The sequence below is a fragment of the Eretmochelys imbricata genome, chromosome 3 (assembly GCF_965152235.1).
Source record: "Eretmochelys imbricata isolate rEreImb1 chromosome 3, rEreImb1.hap1, whole genome shotgun sequence".
In the NCBI taxonomy this organism is placed as follows: Eukaryota; Metazoa; Chordata; order Testudines; family Cheloniidae; genus Eretmochelys; species Eretmochelys imbricata.
The window spans coordinates 149,273,207-149,292,993 of NC_135574.1; the positions used below are offsets into that span (position 1 = coordinate 149,273,207).

At 48.6% G+C, this 19,787-nt stretch overlaps 1 protein-coding gene across 1 annotated transcript in view; it reads right to left on the bottom strand.

The window, feature by feature from the left end:
* The window catches only part of MDGA1 (MAM domain containing glycosylphosphatidylinositol anchor 1), a 188,255-nt gene that overhangs the window by 16,916 nt on the left and 151,552 nt on the right, over positions 1-19,787 (bottom strand). The window contains exons 11-14 of the mRNA XM_077811908.1: positions 17,474-17,651; positions 16,424-16,447; positions 7,886-8,038; positions 6,024-6,158 (exon numbers count right to left, since the gene is read on the bottom strand). Coding sequence (XP_077668034.1) covers positions 6,024-6,158; positions 7,886-8,038; positions 16,424-16,447; positions 17,474-17,651 — 490 coding nt within the window. The remainder of the gene's footprint in view (positions 1-6,023; positions 6,159-7,885; positions 8,039-16,423; positions 16,448-17,473; positions 17,652-19,787) is intronic.

The window sequence follows — 19,787 nt, forward strand, 5'->3', positions numbered from 1 at the left end:
ATTACAAATTGTTCACTCAGCTCCTATTGCAACTTATTTCCCAAGAGCCTCGAGGGATGTGAATCATGCCCATGTGGAGAAATATGCCTTCTCTAGTTCAGCTCAATGACAGAATCTTACATGAGACAGTGCTGTGACCTCTAAAGATAATTCAACATGTTTCAGAAACGATGTGTTATCTAGTGGGACCCCCTTCACCCGCTACTAAAAAGCAGCCACCTGCAGGGTGGAAAGTAGCAGCTGTTTTTAACCTTGCTCAGTAACACTACACAACACAGGAAGTGATGAACATACAGGTCTACAGGATGAATTTACCGACCCTGCAGGCTGGTCAGGAGCCTGGAGGCTAACATCCTGAATCTTGCAACAAGTGCCCTGGGATCATTAATGTCTGCAAATATCAGGGCCTCTGTTTCATCTGAAAGCGGACACCTCTGTCTACCTAGGTACCTCTCTGCCCCCATCCCTGTACCATTGTTTCAATATTGACCCAAAAAACCCAGCTCCCGCTGAATCACCAGCATCACTTCACGTTTCCCTTAGAGGCGTCCCATCCAGCTAATGGCCGGGCCAGACCCCATTTAACTTGGTGACCAGACAGGATCACAGTCAGAGGTGGATTGGATTAAAAGCACCTTTAATACTGGTCATCTGATAGGAGGAGGGGTATTTCCCACCCTCCCTCTCTGTGGCCACATCCCACCATGAGCCCGGATGCAGACCTCACATGGCAGCGACTAGCACTGGTAAAAATGTAGCAAAAAACCTGAACATTTTGACCCTGGCTAGCAGTGACATCATGAATCTGAAGGCAGGGGAAAAAATCCCTTTCACTGATTGGATGAAAGTAGTCATATGACTGGCTATTCAGCCCAAGCTCCTCCAATGCGTGCACAGTTACTGCTTTATGAGACAGGAAGCATTCTGGGCTGGAGTCTGGGCACTTGACTGTGCTAATGAAGCCACCTACCATGGTGGCCCCACACATTAACGTGCTATGCCTGAGAGGAGCCAAATCCCCTGCTCTGAGAGACCCCCAAACCATTCACCCTCTGGGACTGCGACGGACAACACGAGTAACTGAAGGAGGCACCCCAATCTTCCCTGTAAGGTAGAGGGCGTGTGTGTGTGTGACGTGGTGCTGTCCTGGAACAGTGGGTCATTTGCACAGCATTGATCAAAAGCCCAACCACTACTACAGCAAGAAGCACCATAGATAAACAGCTGTGGATCTGGATATGATTAGTCATGGTAAGAGAGACTGTTGCAGCTCCAGCAATTAATCTCTTATGCTAGTATCCTGTAGGGAGGGAGCTTAGTGTAATGGTTGAAGTGGGGAACTGGCAGTCAGGACTCCGGGGTTTTATTCCCAGCTGTGGCACTGACTTTTCGTGATACTTTGGGCAAGACTCTTCTCTGGTTCTCAGCTTCCTCTGCTGTTAAACAGGACTAATGGTACTGAACCCTTTCATGGGGTGTGTGAATTCGTTCATTCATGTGGGTGAAGTGAAACGTAAAGGGATCCTTGAATGAGACACACCAAAGAAGGGCTAAGGATAATTGTTTTCTAGATTTCCTTCTACTGCAAACAAAATGCTTTGCCACCCTGCATTGTAGAAAGGGGATTCCCCCACCTCTAGGTTCCTCAGGGCATCTCAAGATCACAGGACACTGGGAACCCTAATTCTGAGGCGGGGTGTGTGTGTGTGTGGAAGAAGCAACAGCCAAATAACTCAAGGGGAATGGGAAGTGCCCCCAGAGAGCTCCCCTCCATCCAGCTCTCGGCTCAGCTGAGAGACATTCAACATTGCCCTGCTCTGTTAGTCACTGAATATTTTATACCCCGGCTACAAACTCTCCATTTGTATTCGGTTTCTCTCCTTCATCATATCTATTATAAACGAGCAGTGGCTTAGATAACTCTCCCAGGGAAGATTTGCATGGATGGCTATGGATATTTTATAGTCAAATTGTGAGAGTAAAGCAGCTTCCAAGTCCTGGTGGTGGTGGTGGGAATAAAAGGTAATAAACAAGTGATTAAAAAGAAATAAATGTTGACTTTTACCCTGCTTCTTTCCATGGTGGCACAGGACTGCATGGCGCCGTGGTGGAGAGCCAGCTGCCGGGAGAAGCTGGGGCTCATATGCATGCTGGCCCTGGGCCTCCTGTCATACTTCTGGTCATGCAAATGGGACACAGGCTGGCACTGATATGATGGGCCCATGCTAGTGCTGGGTCTGATACAGCTGTGCTGGCCCGGATATAAACACTAGTGTGCACGGTGCACGTGGGGACGGCTTAGGGGGAGTGAAAGGAAAGTGGCTCAGATGTGCAGTGACTAAGTCATCGCCATCAGATTGTCAGGTGTGACACATGGCTGGGTGGGAGGTCTCAGTCCAGTTCCTCATTTGGCACAACAGGTCCCAGTGAAGAGACCAATGACTGAATGAACTGGAAAGCTGGAGCCCTGACTGGGCTGGTCCTGCTCTGTGGCTGGATGACTTCAGCCTCAAGGGACATCACATTTGGCACCCTTCAGCAGTGCTAAAGCTGCAGGGCCTGGCCGCACTTGATCCCCTGATCGTGCAAGCAAAACTGCTCTTAGAGCAAGAAATACAGACTGGAACTCAAGATTTAACCACAGAGCCTTCTGTAGGGAACACAGTGTGTCCTTAATGGGGGAGATTAGCTACTGCCCAGAGAGCCCTCAGGCTGGAGGGCTGCTGAAGGCAGGAGCATCCAGGGAAGGATCAGGTGCAAAAATGTGGTGGATACTAGTGGAGACCCCCAATGCAGGGTCAGATTCCAGAGGGATGAGAAGAGGAGCTGGTGACATGCCACCACTGGAAGACTAGTCAGCTTCATGCTAGCAGTAGAATAGTAGGTCACCTTACAGAACAAGATTTGGTGAGACAGGCAGGGCAGTGTTAGGGTTAGTGGGTGCTCGGATTTATGGGGAACATGCTGATTTTGCCCTGGTGTCCCAGCAAATTATACTGAAGCCAGAATGATTCGAGACTGTAGTGATGGGCACTACCCTAAAACAGAGAGAAGGTAAGTATACGAACTCAAATTTATGGAAGGATGCATTGTTGGGCCACAGCACATGGGCCACAGCTCCATCAGGCAGAGGGAAAAGAATTCTCTCTCATCCTCTCTCCCCTCTGACTCTATCCAGTCAGTCTGCATTTTAAAGAATCAATTCACCGTCAGCTCAGCAGCACCCACCCTGGGAAATCATCACATACCATGAACATGAACCAATCCAGCCACCTTGCACAAATTTAACAGCCCCTTTGGGAGCCAAGAAGGGAGCGGGGACCAGACAGGAAGGATCATATTAAGTCTGAATGGAGAAATGAACAGAAGCTGAAAGATTCCTGAGGGTGGGGCATGGAAATGGGACCCAGTGGTTTTCCCAAATCTCTGGAGTCACTGAGTCTTTCTGGCTTCTTAGTAGCTGGAGTCAATGCAGAAAGGGTTAAAATGCCCATCGCAAAAGAACTCCAGTGCATCTGTTCCCACCTGCATCCATTTCATCCTCTCTCCAAACCAAACCCAGACCACCGTGTTAATTGTGGGTGCTTCACGGTTCCAATGGGAAGAGGGTCTTTTTCTGTCCTGCAGAAGGGGTTTCTTGTAGTGCCCTGTATGAGACACAATGCCCTATGCCCAAACTAAGCAAGGCCGGAGGAGCTTTTTCCCCCTGCCACTTCTCCTTCCGCCACTGGTCTGTCTCACTCTGCGCTGGACTGATGAAGGGGAAAAGCCTTCTAAGGGTTTGTCTGCACTGGCTTTACAGCACTGCAACCTTCTCGCTCCGGGGTGTGAACAAACACCCCTCTGAGTGCAGCAAATTTCAGCGCTGTAAAGCGCCGGTGTAAACAGTGCCCCAGCGCTGAAAGCATGGCAGCACTTTAACATTGCCAGAGTAGACTAGCCCTATGATGTCTGGAGAAGGGCTGGGTAAAAACATACACTGGTCAGTCCGCAGCAAAAGCTCCTGATTCGCTCAACAGGCAATTGTGGCTGACCTGATCAGAGGAGGTCAGGATCGTCCATGCACAAAGCCATGCCAGTACCCCGGTGTGACCCAATCGCTGTGGAGCGATTGGAGGAGTCCAGCAGGCACAGAAAATCCTCGTGTGAAGTGGGACTGACATGGGTGTAAATTCAGCACAACCTACCCCTGAGAGCACTAGCACAGTCCCGCCCACTCATACAGCAAGTACGAGCATATTGAGATCCCGCTGAATCGTCACGACATTGAGAGTGCGAGGCAAAATCATAGACTCATAGGACTGGAAGGGGCCTCGAGAGGTCATCTAGTCCAGTCCCCTGCACTCCTGGCAGGACTAAGTATTATCTAGATCAGTGGCTCTCAACCTTTCCAGACTACCGGACCCCTTTCAGGAGTCTGATTTGTCTTGCGTAAGCCAAGTTTCACCTTACTTAAAAACTACTTGCTTACAAAATCAGAAAAAATACAGAAAAAATCATCACAAAGCTCACGATTACTGAAACATGGCTTACTTTCTCATTGTTACCATAGAGTTATAAAATAAATTGACTGGAATGTAAGTATTGCACTTCCATATCAGTGTATAGTATATAGAGCAGTATTAAGTCCCTGTCGGTATGAAATTTTAGCTTGTACTGACTTCACTAGTGCTTTTTATGTAGCCTGTTGTAAAACTAGGCAAATATCTTAGATGAGTTGATGTACCCCCTGAAAGATCTCTGCGTACCCCCAAGGGTATGTGTACATCTGGTTGAGAGCCACTGATCTAGACCATCCCTGAGTCCTCATTGAAGGTCAAGGGGTGGACACCTTCTAAGTGACTGCTGGGACAACCTTCACCTCCTCATTGCTGGGAAGCAGTTCACAGCCACATAATCAGAATCATCCAAGCCAGGCAGGAAGTGCCCAGATCCTGCACCCCAGCCTCTTCTGTCTTGCCACACACAGGAGCCATGGTGTAAGGAAGGGACTGGTCCCTGGAGTATGTTCCATGCCATTGACCTCAATAGCATTGAGGCAGAGCTGTTAATTAACCCCATTTACCAGGAGGCGGACACACTCCTGTCTGGGCTGTGATTTTTCAGTCAGGCTCCAGTCCAGCAGGTGATTAATAACCCGGTGCACTCTGGGAAGAGTGCATCTATTATTCAAATTAATGAAATTATAATCAAGAGGTGACAAATTAGCAATTACTCCATGACTGTATATGGAAACTCATTAGCGTGCCAGGCTCTTCCATGGTGCTTGCTAAGCACATGGGCTCCAACTCAGTAGTCAGAGGAGCAGGATGGGAGAAGATGCCTCCTCAGAATAGCTTTGCCTCAGGATGCAATCCCCTCCCCGCAGATCTGTCATCCTGCCAGAACTGGCTTCTGCCCCAAAACCACTCCAGCAACCACGGAGCCCCATTCTCCCCTTATGTCCCACAAAGGGACAATACGCCCCTGATACAATTCCCTCTGCACCCCTCCAGGCCCACAGACTCTCCTGTGATATCACACCTCACTGTTACAAGGGGAGAGACGGGAACACCCACAGCTGGCCAAGAAGAGAATGAGGGGGATTGTGGGATGGCTGCGGTGTGGCGAGAGAACGAGAGCTCAGATGCAAGGGTGTGACGTTATGCTCCAGTGCTGGGGATAGAAGAGCAGGGGTGAGGGGCTGCTGTAGGGGATGGTGATGGGGAGCAGGTATTCTACAGCAAGGGGATGATCAAGGGAGCACAGCGGGAATGCGGCATGGTGCTGGTGTGGTAGGAAGGGCGAGACTCAGGGGTGGAAGGGCTATTGCAAGGTACAGGGTAGGCACTGCAGGGAACTGGTGCCCTTTTCAGAGAAGGCTTTAAATGCAGGGCTCACAGCCCCATTCAGCTCTGCACTGGGGCAGTGGAAAAGGACTATTTGAGGATAACAGAGGATCACAGAGCAGACATGGCTGGAAGACCCTCCTCCATGGGGGATTCCCACCCCAGGCCAGTGTTGCCCCTTCTCAGGTGACTCACCAATGTGCTTCCCGTACATGTGGTAGAAGAAGGAGACGCAGAAGTACTTGGCGGTGATGTTGTATAGGGGGCTGATGAGCCGGGCCTTGTCTCCTGTCACCCGGGGCCGGGAGGCCTCAATGAACATGTAATAACCTACAGACCAAGAGGGAAAGGTGGGGAAAGGCAACGCACTGGGTCTCCCTCCTTGCAAAGCAAAGGAGATGCTGACAACTTAGAACCAACATTTAGGGCAGGCTCTGAACTAACCTAACATGGAGAGAAATGCTGGGAGAAGGAGTCAGCCTTGCTCTTCTCACCCCTGGCTGAGCAGCCTTTGCTTTGAAAGCACCCAGCCATGTTCTTGGCCAGCCGTGCCCTGCTGATCCTGCTCAGGTGTTTTTCACCTGCCATTGGAGTGTCCTGAGGAGTGGCAGCAGGACAGTAAACTAGATGGGCCAGCAGTTTGAGCTGGCATAGCAGAGCTCGTGCCTTTCAAATTTGGGGATGGGGCGGGGTGGGGAAGAGAGATTAAGTCCTACCCCTGTCGCACTGGGAACCCCAAATCTGACTGCTTTGTGCAGGAGGAGAACTGGGGAGCGAAATGGATGAGAGAGAGGAAAAAGTGAAACTGATCACTCTAATTTCACTGTGCCCAGTTGAGTGAGAAGCTCCAACAAATTTGCCCTGGGTGGCAAGATCTTTAAATAACAATATCAGAGGGGTTCTTAGAACTGGTCTACACTACAGACCTATACTGGTATAACTGTCACTCCAGGGTGTGAAAAATCCACACCCCCGAGCAACCCAGTTATACCAACCTAGCCCCCAGTGTAGACAATGCTATGTCCGCAGGAGAGCTTCGCCTGTTGCCATAGCTACCATCTCTCGGCGAGGCGGCTTAGCTAAGCCGAGGGGGGAGCGCTCTCCCGTTTGCACAGAGCGTCTTCATTAAAGCGCTACAGCGATACGGTGTTTTAAGTGTAGGCCTCCTCTTAGTAATGCAGGGAAGAAGAACAGCTTTACAATGCAATACAGATTTAGAATCCAGCTGTTTATTTTACCAGTGTCCCTTTCATGCTGGAGAACAATTACAGGACAAGCAATTTACTTGGATGGTAAATGGGTGATTCCCATGTGCTCTTGGTTCAGATATTTGTGCTCATTTCCCTTCCTACGGAAGGAGGAATGTAATACTGCTAGGTTAAAACAGCAGAATATGCTCCCTGCCCATCCAGGGGGCTCCGTCCACATCTGCACTGCACCAGAGACTTGGCAATCAGAGGAGACCACAAAGCAGAGATAAGGAGGCTGTTCCAAAGCAGGGTGCTCAGTACTTACCCTCACCATTCACATTTATAATCCCAGCCTTCGAGGGCTCACCCAAACCGCTTCCAAGTGGATGCAGCACAGAGGAGACTTAGTGGGCTGGTGGCCTCACTGGGTTCCCTCCTTAAGATAACATCTGGTTGGAATCAACTTGGACATTCCTAAGTACTAGAGCAGTTTCCTACTTTCTTCTCCCTCTGTGACTTCAAAACAAGCATCAGATAGGACAAGGGCATTTTGCAGCGGGCAATTAGCTGGTAACGAGCTCTCACTATTCCTTTAAACAAAGTTGTGGGCGTTTTAATTGTATATTTAATGCCAATCAGTAGCATGCAAATTAACCGCCTGCTCCCTGCACCCCATGCAGAGCAGACGTGTGTGCCTGGAAAGCAGATCAGCACTCCATCCTCGGGATCCTGAGAATGGGGGTGGGGGGGCAGGGGGCTGAGGGCTAAGGAGCCCCTGACAAGGGTTTGGCAAGACACAGTTCAGTGGCTCTCCACCCTCACAATACGCACAGAGCTGAGCAACAGGAAAACTAGAAGCCTGCATACCTTCTTGCGTGCCACTGATATCTGTGGGTGGCCCTGTGTTGACAGTGCGCTTGGGGTTCTGAGTCAAGGCATTCTGACGGGTCCAGTCAAAGTTGTCCATCTTGTCTTGCATGAAGCCACAGATCTTCTCGTCCTCAAAGCGGCAGGTGTTATCTGTGGGCAGAAAAGGGGCTGATCAGTCACTGAGCTTCACCACTCCCCAAACCTGCTGGGTTGCCTTTTTCACTTGGGGGGAGTGCGCAAGTCAGTGTCTGTGACTCTGCACTGTAATGCTGCGTCAGGGCAGAAGGAATCCATGTCATCGCAGGGATAGGTGGGCAGGGTACTAACCAGGGAGGAAAGCTTAATCAGCTTAAACACATATAGCTTGGGTAGAGGATGCGATTGTCTACAACAGTGGAATAAGGGTATTAAGAACAAGGAGAATCAGTAGGTGCTCCACAGGGGAAGAGCTATAGAAGGGTAAAAGGAGCATGTAAGCTAAATATACCAGAAAAGTTTCCTGAAAGCGATATCTGCTAGGTTGTGGAATCATCTCCCAGTAGAAGCCACATCGCCAGGGTATTTGAAACCAGACTGGACCAAACACGAGCAAATGCACCATAGGGAAGAATCCGAAGCCAGGTCTACTCTAGAAGAGGTTTGCAGACATAGCTATAACAGCAAAGCCCCCTAGTGGAGACACAACTTATATTGGCAAAGAAGTTCCTTTGCTTGTGTAGTTAAACCACTTCCCCGAATGACATAAAAGCTACATCGGCCAAAGGACTCTTTTGCTGATATAAGCTGCATCTACACAGGGGATTTTGCCAGCACAGTTGTGTGGTTGGAGAATGATTTTTTCTTGTCACTCTGTTATGGCAGCAAATCTTTGTGGAGTAGCTCTGGTGTGAAACAAGCTATACAAGCAAAAGCACTTTTATGCTAATGTAACTGCCTGGACACTTTTGCTGGTACAGAAATGTTTTTTTAAAAAGTCACCCTCCTCCCGCAACGGACAATACTACTCCGCAAAAGCTTCTAGCGTAGACCTGACGTTACATTGGTTCCCACAGAGTGGACCAAATGGGACCTGACAAGGCTTTGCCACCTTTAACTTTTATGATAAAGGACTAGTCCCAGGTCAAGGAGATCAAGGCCCAACCACTGACGTTTGATGCCTGCACTGGGATTCTGTTGAAGCCAATGGGAGCTGTACGTAGGAAAGAAATAGAGCAGAAATAGAACAGGGTCCAGTGATGGCAGTTGAAATGATTAGAGGCTGGAGAGAGAGATCCATAGGTCAGGAAATTGGATAAGACTGCGACTGCTCAGTTTAGAGAGGAAGCGAATTGGAGGGAACACAAGTGAGCTATAAAAACTAGTGAATGATGCAGCAAAGGTAAATCAGGATTGTGACCCTGACAGACCAGGTGCCAGCTCATGCCAAGGTCCCCATGTTTCCACTGAACACTGACAAATACATTGCTAGAATCAGTCTGCCTCACCTGTGTCTTAGTATTGTTAAAATAGGCATTAGAATTAGAAGGATGTGTTTAGTGTTTCAACATGATCTCACTTACAACATCAGTATCCCATATTGCAAGGTAATATTTGAGCATTTGCATTGTAAGCCTCTGTAACTGTGTAAATACCAGACAGGACAGAGACATAAACTAGTGTGAAACACAAGCATCCAACAGAAGCTGTTATGTCCTGACTGACAAGGAAGGCCCATCAACATCAGAAGGACTAGAGTGGACCATTAAAGAGGACAAAAGACTTTGTTGTTTACTCTCCCCTGCCCACCCCACGAAGATGAGTCACGCAAGTGAATTCCTCTCATGAGCTGAGTTTGCAGCTCAAAGCAGATAGGGGTGGGGGAAAGGGAATAAAACCCCCTAACAAGGAGGAATGATGTCTCTGCTGCTTCGACTCGGGGGGAGGGGGAGAAGGTTTCTAGGCATAAGCAAGGGATCCCCAGCTGCTTAGCTTCGGTTAGACCTAAAGGACATATAGAACTTGCTTATTATAGAAGCTTCTATTACCTTTTGGATTTTAAGATTGTAACTCATTTGTGTATGATGTTCACCTGCTTTAATCTTGTAAAGAACTCATTTCCTTTCCCTAGTTAATAAATCTTTAGATAGTTTAGTATAGGATCGGCTACAAACATTGTCTCTGGTATGCGAGCTGAAGTGCAACTGACCTGGAGTAAGTGACTGATTCTTTGGGACTGTGAGTAACCTGAATATTCCTGTGATTCATGGTGTATCTATCACAAAGGCAGGCTTACCTGGAGTACCGAAGGGGACTGTTTGGGACTCCATGTAAAGTTATAGCGCCTGAGGTGTTTACACTTGATAATGGGCTGGTGAAATTGAAGTATAGCACTCACAGCCAATGGGGCGTTTGTGCCCTGGTTCTTAACAGTCTGCCCTGAGCTACTGCAGGAGAGCTCCACCAGGAGCTCCTCTCTACAAGGGGCACCCAATGAAATTGGGAAGCAACGTGTTTAAAAGGAGAAACTGACAGGGGCTAGCAATCCTCCTGCTTTGGGACACAAGCTGAGCACTAAGCACCAGCAACACATTTCCCCTATGGGTATGTAAATGAGAATTGTGCTCTGACATCAGTTCCTATGTTTCCAAATTCCTGTATCCCCAGCAAGTGTGATTCCAGATGTGGCTTGCTTCAGGAACTGGCTGGGAGAGAGCCCGGGGTCGTGTGGATTTCAGTGGCTCAGTCAGTGTCTCCGGAGACCTTATCTGGAGTATAGAACTTGGGGCTCTAAATTGTTGTCCCCTCTTCCTACTGTATGCCTGTCTCTCCTTGATGGCACATCACTATGGGGACTGGATAGCACCCACCTTGTTAGGCTTGGGAGGGTTAAAAGGAAGAAAAATTGACCTCTTCTGAGATCCACTGGGATCCATACACGGTCCTTACTACCACCTGAGCCATATGCTCTGTCCATTGAGGGACTCAACCACAGTGGTTCACTGACCACGGCAGCTGGGTTTTGCTGCTGAATGCAGGCCCCTGGAGCTCAGCAGGAAACTGCCGAATGCAGTCATAGGGAGCTCGGCTGCCCATTTAACTTCTGATTAACCCTGGCTAAGTGTTCTCCGTTCAGTCCATTCATTTCTAATTAGCATCCTAATCCAAATTAGCTATTGCTTTGTAGTGCTGAGCGCAGGGGGCTGCTCTGCAGCTGAAGCTGGAAGAGGAGGAGGGAGAAGTGGGGACTGGACCTGGCAAGAGCCTGGGAGATTGGAGGCATGGGGATCACTGTCATATGTTCTCCATGGCTGGTTTATCTTCAGCTCCAAAAGGCAGGGGAAGAAGCGAGACAGCCGCTGCTTCGTGTCCTTTCCAGGGGGTTATGTGAATAAGATGGCTGAGATCCAGACCTGCTGTGCTGCTGGATGCGCTGAGACCTTCAGATCACGACAGAGGAGGCTGGTACCCACCAGTAACCAATGTGCTTAGGTTGTACCAACATGCCTGGCTTCACCTCCAGCAGGCCCAGCTCCCAAACCAGCACAATCAGCCCTGCCAGAGTGAACTACTTGCCATGGTTTAGCCCCTGGGTAATCCCAACTACAGTTCACGGGTTGCTGGTTGTGGTTCGCTGAATGCAAGGTGTGCTCATTTGTGTGTCATTACCCAAAACATACTTCCCACTCAGAGTGACTGAGTACGCAGGCTGGTGTGTGACACAGTGAAAACATGGAAAGGAACAGCATCTGAATTGTGGGGACACCCTTAAGGGCTTGGGGGTGCTGGTGAGGACTCAGCTCCATGTCCACCTGTGCCTTGTGGCTGTCTGGACACAGAGTTCGCTTTATAACGGCATTGCCCTACTTGGTGACATCCACTGAAGTTACATCTTTGTAAATGACTGTGTCAAGGAACAGCTCCATGGAAAGGCACATTGGCAGGGGCAGGGCATGCTAGGAGATTGGGAAGCCCGTCCTAGGAACGGGCAGAGCAATTCTGTCTCTGGGGTGACAGGCTGTACTTTTCACCAGCGCAAAATTCACTGAACTTGAACACGGGGACCCCCTCCCCCCCAAAAAAAACCCTCAAGATGGCAGAGGGGTGGGAGGAGAGAACAGAAAGGCAGATACTGAACTGTGACTTGTCAGGGCCCAGGGAACACTCAAGACCAGGTGCGGCTAGTACAGATGTATGTGGAGTCATCTTTCTGGGTGGCTCTTAGAGCTAGCTGGGCCTCTGATGGTGAACAACAGGGCGTGCCCAGGAGCCTGTGAGACCAGGGTCGATGGTGAGGAGGGACAGAATTGCTGTGAAAACAGCCACGTGAATGGAGACCCTGTGAGATGAAGCCCCTCACAGAATGGGACAGAAAACTTGAGCAGTTAACATTAGAAGCCACTATTACTGTTCCACAGGGGACCACCTGCCACAGCCCAAGACATGGATTCCTGGGCATGAAACAGAACTATGGCCTGTAACTCCTTTAATATTAAAATACCCCCAGGCTGGAATCCCTTCCCCTTCACTGAAATGTACCCAATTCTCAGGTTCAAGGAAGCACCTCTCACGCCAGGGCAGGGCAGGAAGTGAAGAACCATCCCATAGCCAATAGCTACCAGAACCTGACAATGCTTGTGAGGCACACACGCACAGGCTGCTGAGAATCTGTGGTGGGGACCTTAATATGTGTAAAGCTTTGCCAGTCTCTAGCACTTCTCACCTGAGGCTCTTAAAGCATTTTTCAAATATTAACGAACTAGGCCTTTCAGTCCCTCGCTGAGGTAGGGAAATATAATGATCTCCATGTTATGAATGGAGAAACCAAAGGCGCAAATATAGGATGGGACTCATCCAAGGTTACAGACAGTCAGAGGCAGAGCTGAAAATAGGACCCAGGAGTCCTGACTCCTAGTCCTGTGCTTTAAAATAGAAGACCATGCTTCCACTCCATCCAAGCCAAACAGCAAAACCAAGCAACCTCTGAAGAGGTCAACATTTCTCTGGGCTCTGAGACAGTTCTCTGAAAACATCTACTCCATGGGCAGCAAGAGTCAAAAAAGCTAATGGAATGTTAGGAACCATTAGGAAAGGGACAGATAATAAGACAGAAAATACCATAATGCCACAAAATAAATCCACATCTTCAATACAGTGTGCAGTTCTGGTCACCCCGTCTCAAAAAGGATATAGTAGAAGTGGTTTGATGGCTAAGACATGGAACTGTCTGGAGCTGGGTTCTATCCTCACTCTACCACGGACTTCCTGTGTGACTATAGACAAGTCACTTCCCCTCGGTGTGGCAGTTTCCCCAGCTGTACAGTGAGGACAGTGATGCTTAATCGCCTTTTGTAAAGTGCTTTGGGATGCCAGGATGAAAAGCACTATATAAAAGAGTGTTCAGTATTATTAGACCCATAATGCATTCCACTTAAGGATCTCAAAGTGCTTTATAAACATTCATTCAGTGAGCTTCAGAACACCCCGGGGAGATACGTAACCATTATCTCCATATTACAGGTGGGCAAATTAAGACCGAGCACGATGTACAGCCTGATTTGCACTCATTGCACAAAGAGCCAATGACAGAGCAGGGAATAGAAAGAGGAGTCTCCAACTTCAGTCTAGTGCTCGAGCCACTAGGCACACATACTCCTTTCCCAGGGCTGGGCATAGAACTCGAGAAATCTGAATCTCAGACCCATGCTCTAACCACTCAACTCATTTCTTACTCCCGCACATTCACAGTGTGGGAGGAGGTTCAACTTTCTCCAGAGTATCTGCCATTGGCCATTGTCAGAGGCAGGGCTAGAAGTACTAGGTGTAAACAATGGCCTGGATGAATCAATCTCCTTAGGTCTATTCAGGCATGGTAAATCCTATGGGCTAATCACCCTTTATTGCGTGCAATAGATGACAGATCGCGTTAGCACAAAGTGCATTGAGACTGGAACACTGCTCCTGCTCAGGAAGGGGATGACCTGTGGCAGAGAAAACAATCTCTTATATTTCACTAGGAATAATTTCCAAGGATGTCAGAATGCTGGACTGGACATACGAAGAAATCATTTCACCAACCACTTCTGGAGTGGAACATGGCAGCTGTTTGACTGCACACACAAGCTCTGCACAAGAGTAAGAAGAGTTTAGAATAGGAAGTGAAGATTGTAATCAACTGAACCAGCAAGAGGAGTTCTGGGAGAAAGAACAGACTCACCCGAGCTAGAATTTGGCCCTGGGTTAACACTCTTAGTCTTACAGTAAGTGCCAGGAGATCTTTACTGACCACAGGGAGTTAGGGATCCAGTAAAACAACAGAAGGTATCACTTAACTTCTTAGAGTTGGATATATTTTTACTGGTTATGGTCACTCCTGTCTCTAACCTCAAAGTGCATGAAACTTAAGTATCCCTTCCCCTCCCTTTGGATCGCTGATGCTGTATAACCCCAGCACCTGTAACCATGCCACATGCATGCATGGCCCAACATCATTAACATCTTATTAGGCCAGAAGAGAACATGCATGAAGAAATAATTATATTAAGTGACACTCCAAGTCTGTACATTAATCACCATTATGTGTGCCCTAGATCAGGCTGCTGTGGGCATTAATCATCTCATCTTTGCCTTTTGCTCCAGACAGCTGGGCATTCGGGAGGGAATTCAAAGTGGAAGGAAGGAGAGTTAAGGGCAAAGAGGCACACTCTGCTGATCTGTGGAGCCAGCAGCTCCAAAGGGTGGGGTACCATTCTGGGTTATCTTTGCAGCATGGACACAAAGCTAGCAGCCTTTGTGACCATATTTCGCTGGTCAGCAGGTCTGAAGAGAAGGGGCGTTGTTATAAAGTGGGGATGGCCAAAGCAACGACAATGCAGTTGTTCTCACATTTTTCATGCGGAGGGCAGAACCCACAAGGAGCAGCATATAGCTCCCAGCATTCAGTGCAGCTTGCCTCAAGATGGAGCACACCATGTGGGACCTGCGACTGTTCTCCTGTATCGAAATATAAGGGGGGGCTGTAACCGTACCCATTTGCATCAGGTCTGTTTTAGTCTTGTGGCCCTTGTCAAGCAGCCAAAATGGCAGATTTTGGAGGCCCCACTTCTCAAGTGCCCAAGGACATGGTCACTCTTGAGATAGAGGTCCCCACAGGATTTTCCGAGAGCTATGTGTACATGAAAAGAAGTGGCAGAAGGAAAGATTTCCCCCATTCACTGAGATGGGATCTCTCTCCAGGCCAGGTGCAGAAGGGAACGTGTTCTGGATGCACAGAATACAGGACCCTGGCAATTTGTTTAATGTTTCCCAGTGAGTCTTCACCAGAGACGGCAAGGAGCTGGGAGAAGGGGCAAAGCTGCAGCCCTCACTCAAGAGACGTGGGAATTGGAGGCACATGAGACACTTGAGGTGCCACGCTGCAGCGTGTGGGAAGGGACATGCTAGTAGGAGGGAAGTCCCAGAATCATACGAATTACAGACAGAAAAGCCACATGACTAGATAGGAAGCTATTGCCCCTAGCTAGGGCAGAACCTTTTCCTACAGAAAACTCCCTAGCGCAGGGGCTCAAAAACCTCTTCAGAGTGTGGACCACACCTTGTTTCATTCATTTCATTTCATTTCATTCCATTCAATTTGGCAGCTAGAAACCAGGAGGAGGAGCCACCACTACGGGACCAGCCTGCTCTCTGTGGACCACCAGTCAGTGCTCTGTCAACCTGGGAACTTCTCCCCAATTTACCTTGCCAAGTTCCCTGTGATTCAGCCAGTGGGGCATCCCCTCCTCCACCCGGAGGAGATGATTCCACCACTAGTTCTAACTTTCTGGGACCACCCTAAACAATTCTCTCTCAAGAAATCTGGGCACCGTCCTATTCCTGTTAATTATCCAGAGATGCTGAGGACTTTCAGCTCAAAGTCAACGGGAACTATGGGTGCTCAGTACCTAAGAAAAATCAGGCCCTGCAGCCAGCTCTTAAAGCTTTGGGCTGGAAGTGTATCCCCCAGAGGGCATAACTGGAAGAGCAATTGCTGGGCAAAAGAACAATGCTGGGAAAGGAGAATAAGGAACGGGGGTGTGGGTGTTTGCAGGGGAAGAAGATCCATGCTGGAAAACATTCTCCAACATCCCGCAGGGGTATCAGGCAGCTCCCTTCCCAATTCAGACCAGACGGGTTATTCTGAAAAAGCCAGACATTGTTGGGACAATGCCGAGTTGCTGATGCCCCTCTTGATAGGAGCATGTTGCTAAAGTTAGGAGAGTTGTGTTGGAGGTCATATGTACAGCAGGTGTAAGTGGGATGCGTTTCTTTGCCGTATTTCTCCTGTTGACACGAAGGGTTACAACAAAGAGCACTTGTTGGTGGAGGAAATTTTCAGTGCTTGTAAATTTCATGCTGTTTTAGGGGAAGGGAACTGGCAAAGCCACCTGTGCCACACAGCACCCCAGGCATGGCTGCAACCTCCCCATTCTTTCTGGCAAGTCTGATAGTTGCCCATGGCTGCCCCAGCAGGTATTGCTCAGTATAGTCAAAAATAAAACTGGAGGCCTCGTTGCTTACCTGCCGGGTTGGGATAGTTAATCGCTGGGAAAGGAAACAGAAAACAAGAGGGTTTAGAACAGCATGTGTTTCCCCAAGGGAAAAAAAAAATCAAAACTGAGAAATGTGACTAATGCCCAAAGCACCCACAGCCCCTAAGCTGCAAATGAGAGAATCCCTGTGTTTGGGACACACCAATGTCCTGAGTTTGTGGGTTCACAGTTCTATTTTCAAAATGCAGACAGAACCACAGACGCAAAACTTTTGTTCAGCGCAACATTGCTTAACACCCGATGGAAAACTGAGGTAGCTCTTAGAATAGGGTCTGCCACCCTGCAGGAAATCAATAGGGCCTAGTTGCTGGTGTGCAACTAAAGGGGACTGGAATCCCTAGGGAAACTAAGGCACATTAGTACCCCGTGGGAATGGAAAGTTGTGCAAAATCACATGGAACTGAAATAGGTGGGTTTTTCATGCTGAACTGATGGGGCCCAAACTCCTGAGTGAAACTGAGAGGGCAACTATCTGACAGCATATCAAAGCAGCTTGGTGTCCTGCAGGAATGTGGCGTGGGAGCGGAGTGTATGTCCAGTGATCCGCAGGATCAGGGAGAGGGCCCTGCGCTCCACAGGAGTTAGAACACAGCTACAACACATTGGCTTAGCTACGAAAAGAGTTGTGGAACAAACTGCTCCAAGGCCCCCCCAGATCCTCTCTCCTTTGTGGTCAGTCCGGCTACAACACAATGCCCATGGCTTGTGCCCTAACATGAACAGAGGAGCCTAATATCATCCACCAGCAAAGGGGCCATGTAGCCTGACTGGGAACAGGCTGGAAGTCAAAGAACATAACATTATGTAAAATGAATTTCGCCCCCTACCCCAAGTTTTTGCATGGGGTCCCATGGTGAGGAAGGCTGCAGAACCATGGTCAAAGGGCATCGATGGTACTGCGTCACCACAACACTTCATCACCCTGAGACTCCCTCCCGTAATCATAACCCAACAACCCAATGCTGAAAAGGACCCTGCCCCTGCTCTGTTGGGTGGGATGTAGGGGGAAGATACCTACGTTCCATGTATCGGATGATGCGGGCAGCCATATCACCAGCCCCAAAATCGGTGATGGGCGTCAGGCGAACCTCATAGCTTTGGGGAACCTTCAGGTTGCGCAGGATGTGCTCCAGTAGCAGGCCTTTCTCCATCTTCTTCACAGGAATTAACGTTTGGACAGTGTTCCTCTGATTCAGCTGCAAGGAAAAAAATTAGAGCCCAAGGAATCAATGTTAGTGTCCTGCAAATGAGAGTCTGAAAGGCTCTGTGGGCCATCCAGACCAGGCCTCCGTTCCCTCACAGTCAAGGCCCTGTGTAATCCACGGCCATAAAATTGGCTGTAGAAGTCACTTCTTGCCACCAAACTGTGCTCCAGAATCTCAGCTTTCATTTAAAAGAAAAGAAACTTCTAGCCCTTACAGGTGGGAAGATAACCTCAAAAATGCGACAGAAAACCTGAAACACTGGTTCCGAGGAGAATTGCCCCATTTTTCTCAGTCAGGGCCCATGGGCTCCATAACTCCATGCACATGGAATATGGCCTTTCCACAACGTAGCACAGAACTCAGCATTTTTGCTGCACATTCCATTAAATTGCTGCAGCCAGGTGCACCGGGCATCAGTTCCCGTGAGCATATCTACTGGACAAGCAGTACAGGTCAGCTGTTCAAGCCCCACACCCTGGGTTTGAAATAAGAGTTTCCCTTTTCCCCTCCATAAAGGAGGAAGAAGTTGTAGAGACATGTAGGAAAATGAAAAAGGAGAAAGCACCTGGACCAGATGAAGTCTGGATGTGCTGAAGTCACTGGGAAGGGACGGCATCAAGGATTTTACAAGTCCGTTCCATGATATTCTTAAGAAAAAGAAAATGCTGAATGAATGATGTAAAACCTTTGTGGTGCTCATGTTTAAAAAGAAAGGAGATATTACACTGTGTGTTAATTATCGCCCACTTAAGTGGACGTCACCTGCTATGAAGGTGTGGGAGATGATTACTGAAAAGTATCCATGAGGAAGAGTTGAAATTTGGAAGGGTCAGCACGGCTTTATGATGGAAAGGAGCATAGTTGATGCCATATTTGCTTTATGGATCGCCATGGAGAAGGTCAGAGTAAAGAGACGGCAACTGGGCCTGGTCTGTGTGGACTTGGAGAAGGGGTATGGTCGTACTCTAAAAGAATTAGTTTGTGATGGAGAGGTGTACTGGAAGGATATGTCCATCTTATCCAGGATACGTATGATGGAGCGAGTACTGTAGTCAAAAACCAAATGGGGCGATGGGAGAGAATTTCCAGTAAATGTTGGCCTGCACCAGGGTTTGCGCTGAGTCCGTTTTTGTTTGCAGCTCTCCTGGCTGTGATAAGTGAGAATCCCGGAAGGGAATGCCTTGAAAAATGCGATTCGAGGATAACTTAGTGATATGTGCAGAAGACTATGAGACCCTGCAAACCAACACTTAACAGTGACAATACAGTTTTCAGTAGGCAGGACTTAGTGTGAGCATTGGTAAGGCTGAGGAAGGAGGACCTACCATAAAGGATAGCACAGGCAGAGAGCTTAGAAGAGTGGAAGAACTGAAATAGCTAGGATCAGTGGTTGTGGACAAGGGCGTTCTCCTGAGTGATGTCTGGCATCGTACCAAAGCTGCTTGGTGCAAATGCAGGAGCTGACCCCAGTTCTCAGTGATACAAAGATACCAGTAAAGTTAAAAGGCAGAGTGTAGAAAACTGTAATTCGACCCATTCGAATGCATGGAACAGAGACTTGGCCAGCCACAAGACATGAAATCAGTGTGTTCTCAACCATGGAAATGAAGATGTTGAGATGGTCAAATAGTTGGATGCTCTGTGATAAGAAATGAAATAAGGTTGGGAGGGGTCTAATCCAGGTTGGCCCAACTGAAGACAAGTTGGGTGAGGCTAGGCTGCGTTGGTATGGACAGGTCCAGCAGAGACCTGAGAGTCATATTGGTAGGATGGTTCCTGCAATGATCATGGATGGGAGACTAAATCAGGCTGCCTAGATAACATCATGATGCCTGAAGGCAGCCCAGAGTGCTGGGACCTGTGGAGAAATGAGCAACAAAATCCATTGTCAAAAATGCCTGTTGCTGAAAACGATCCCTGGTGAATGATCTATCATATGAGTGTTTTAAATGATGACTCATAGCGGTGTGTGCTTGGGTGTCAGAGGGGTGGGAATGGAGTGTATTTCATGGAAATACATTAAATTCACTAACGTTGCTGAGCAATGTAGGGATTCTTGATGCAGAATTTAGGGGGGCCCTTGGCCACAACATTTGGTCCCATTGTGCTGCAGAGAACATGGGGCCC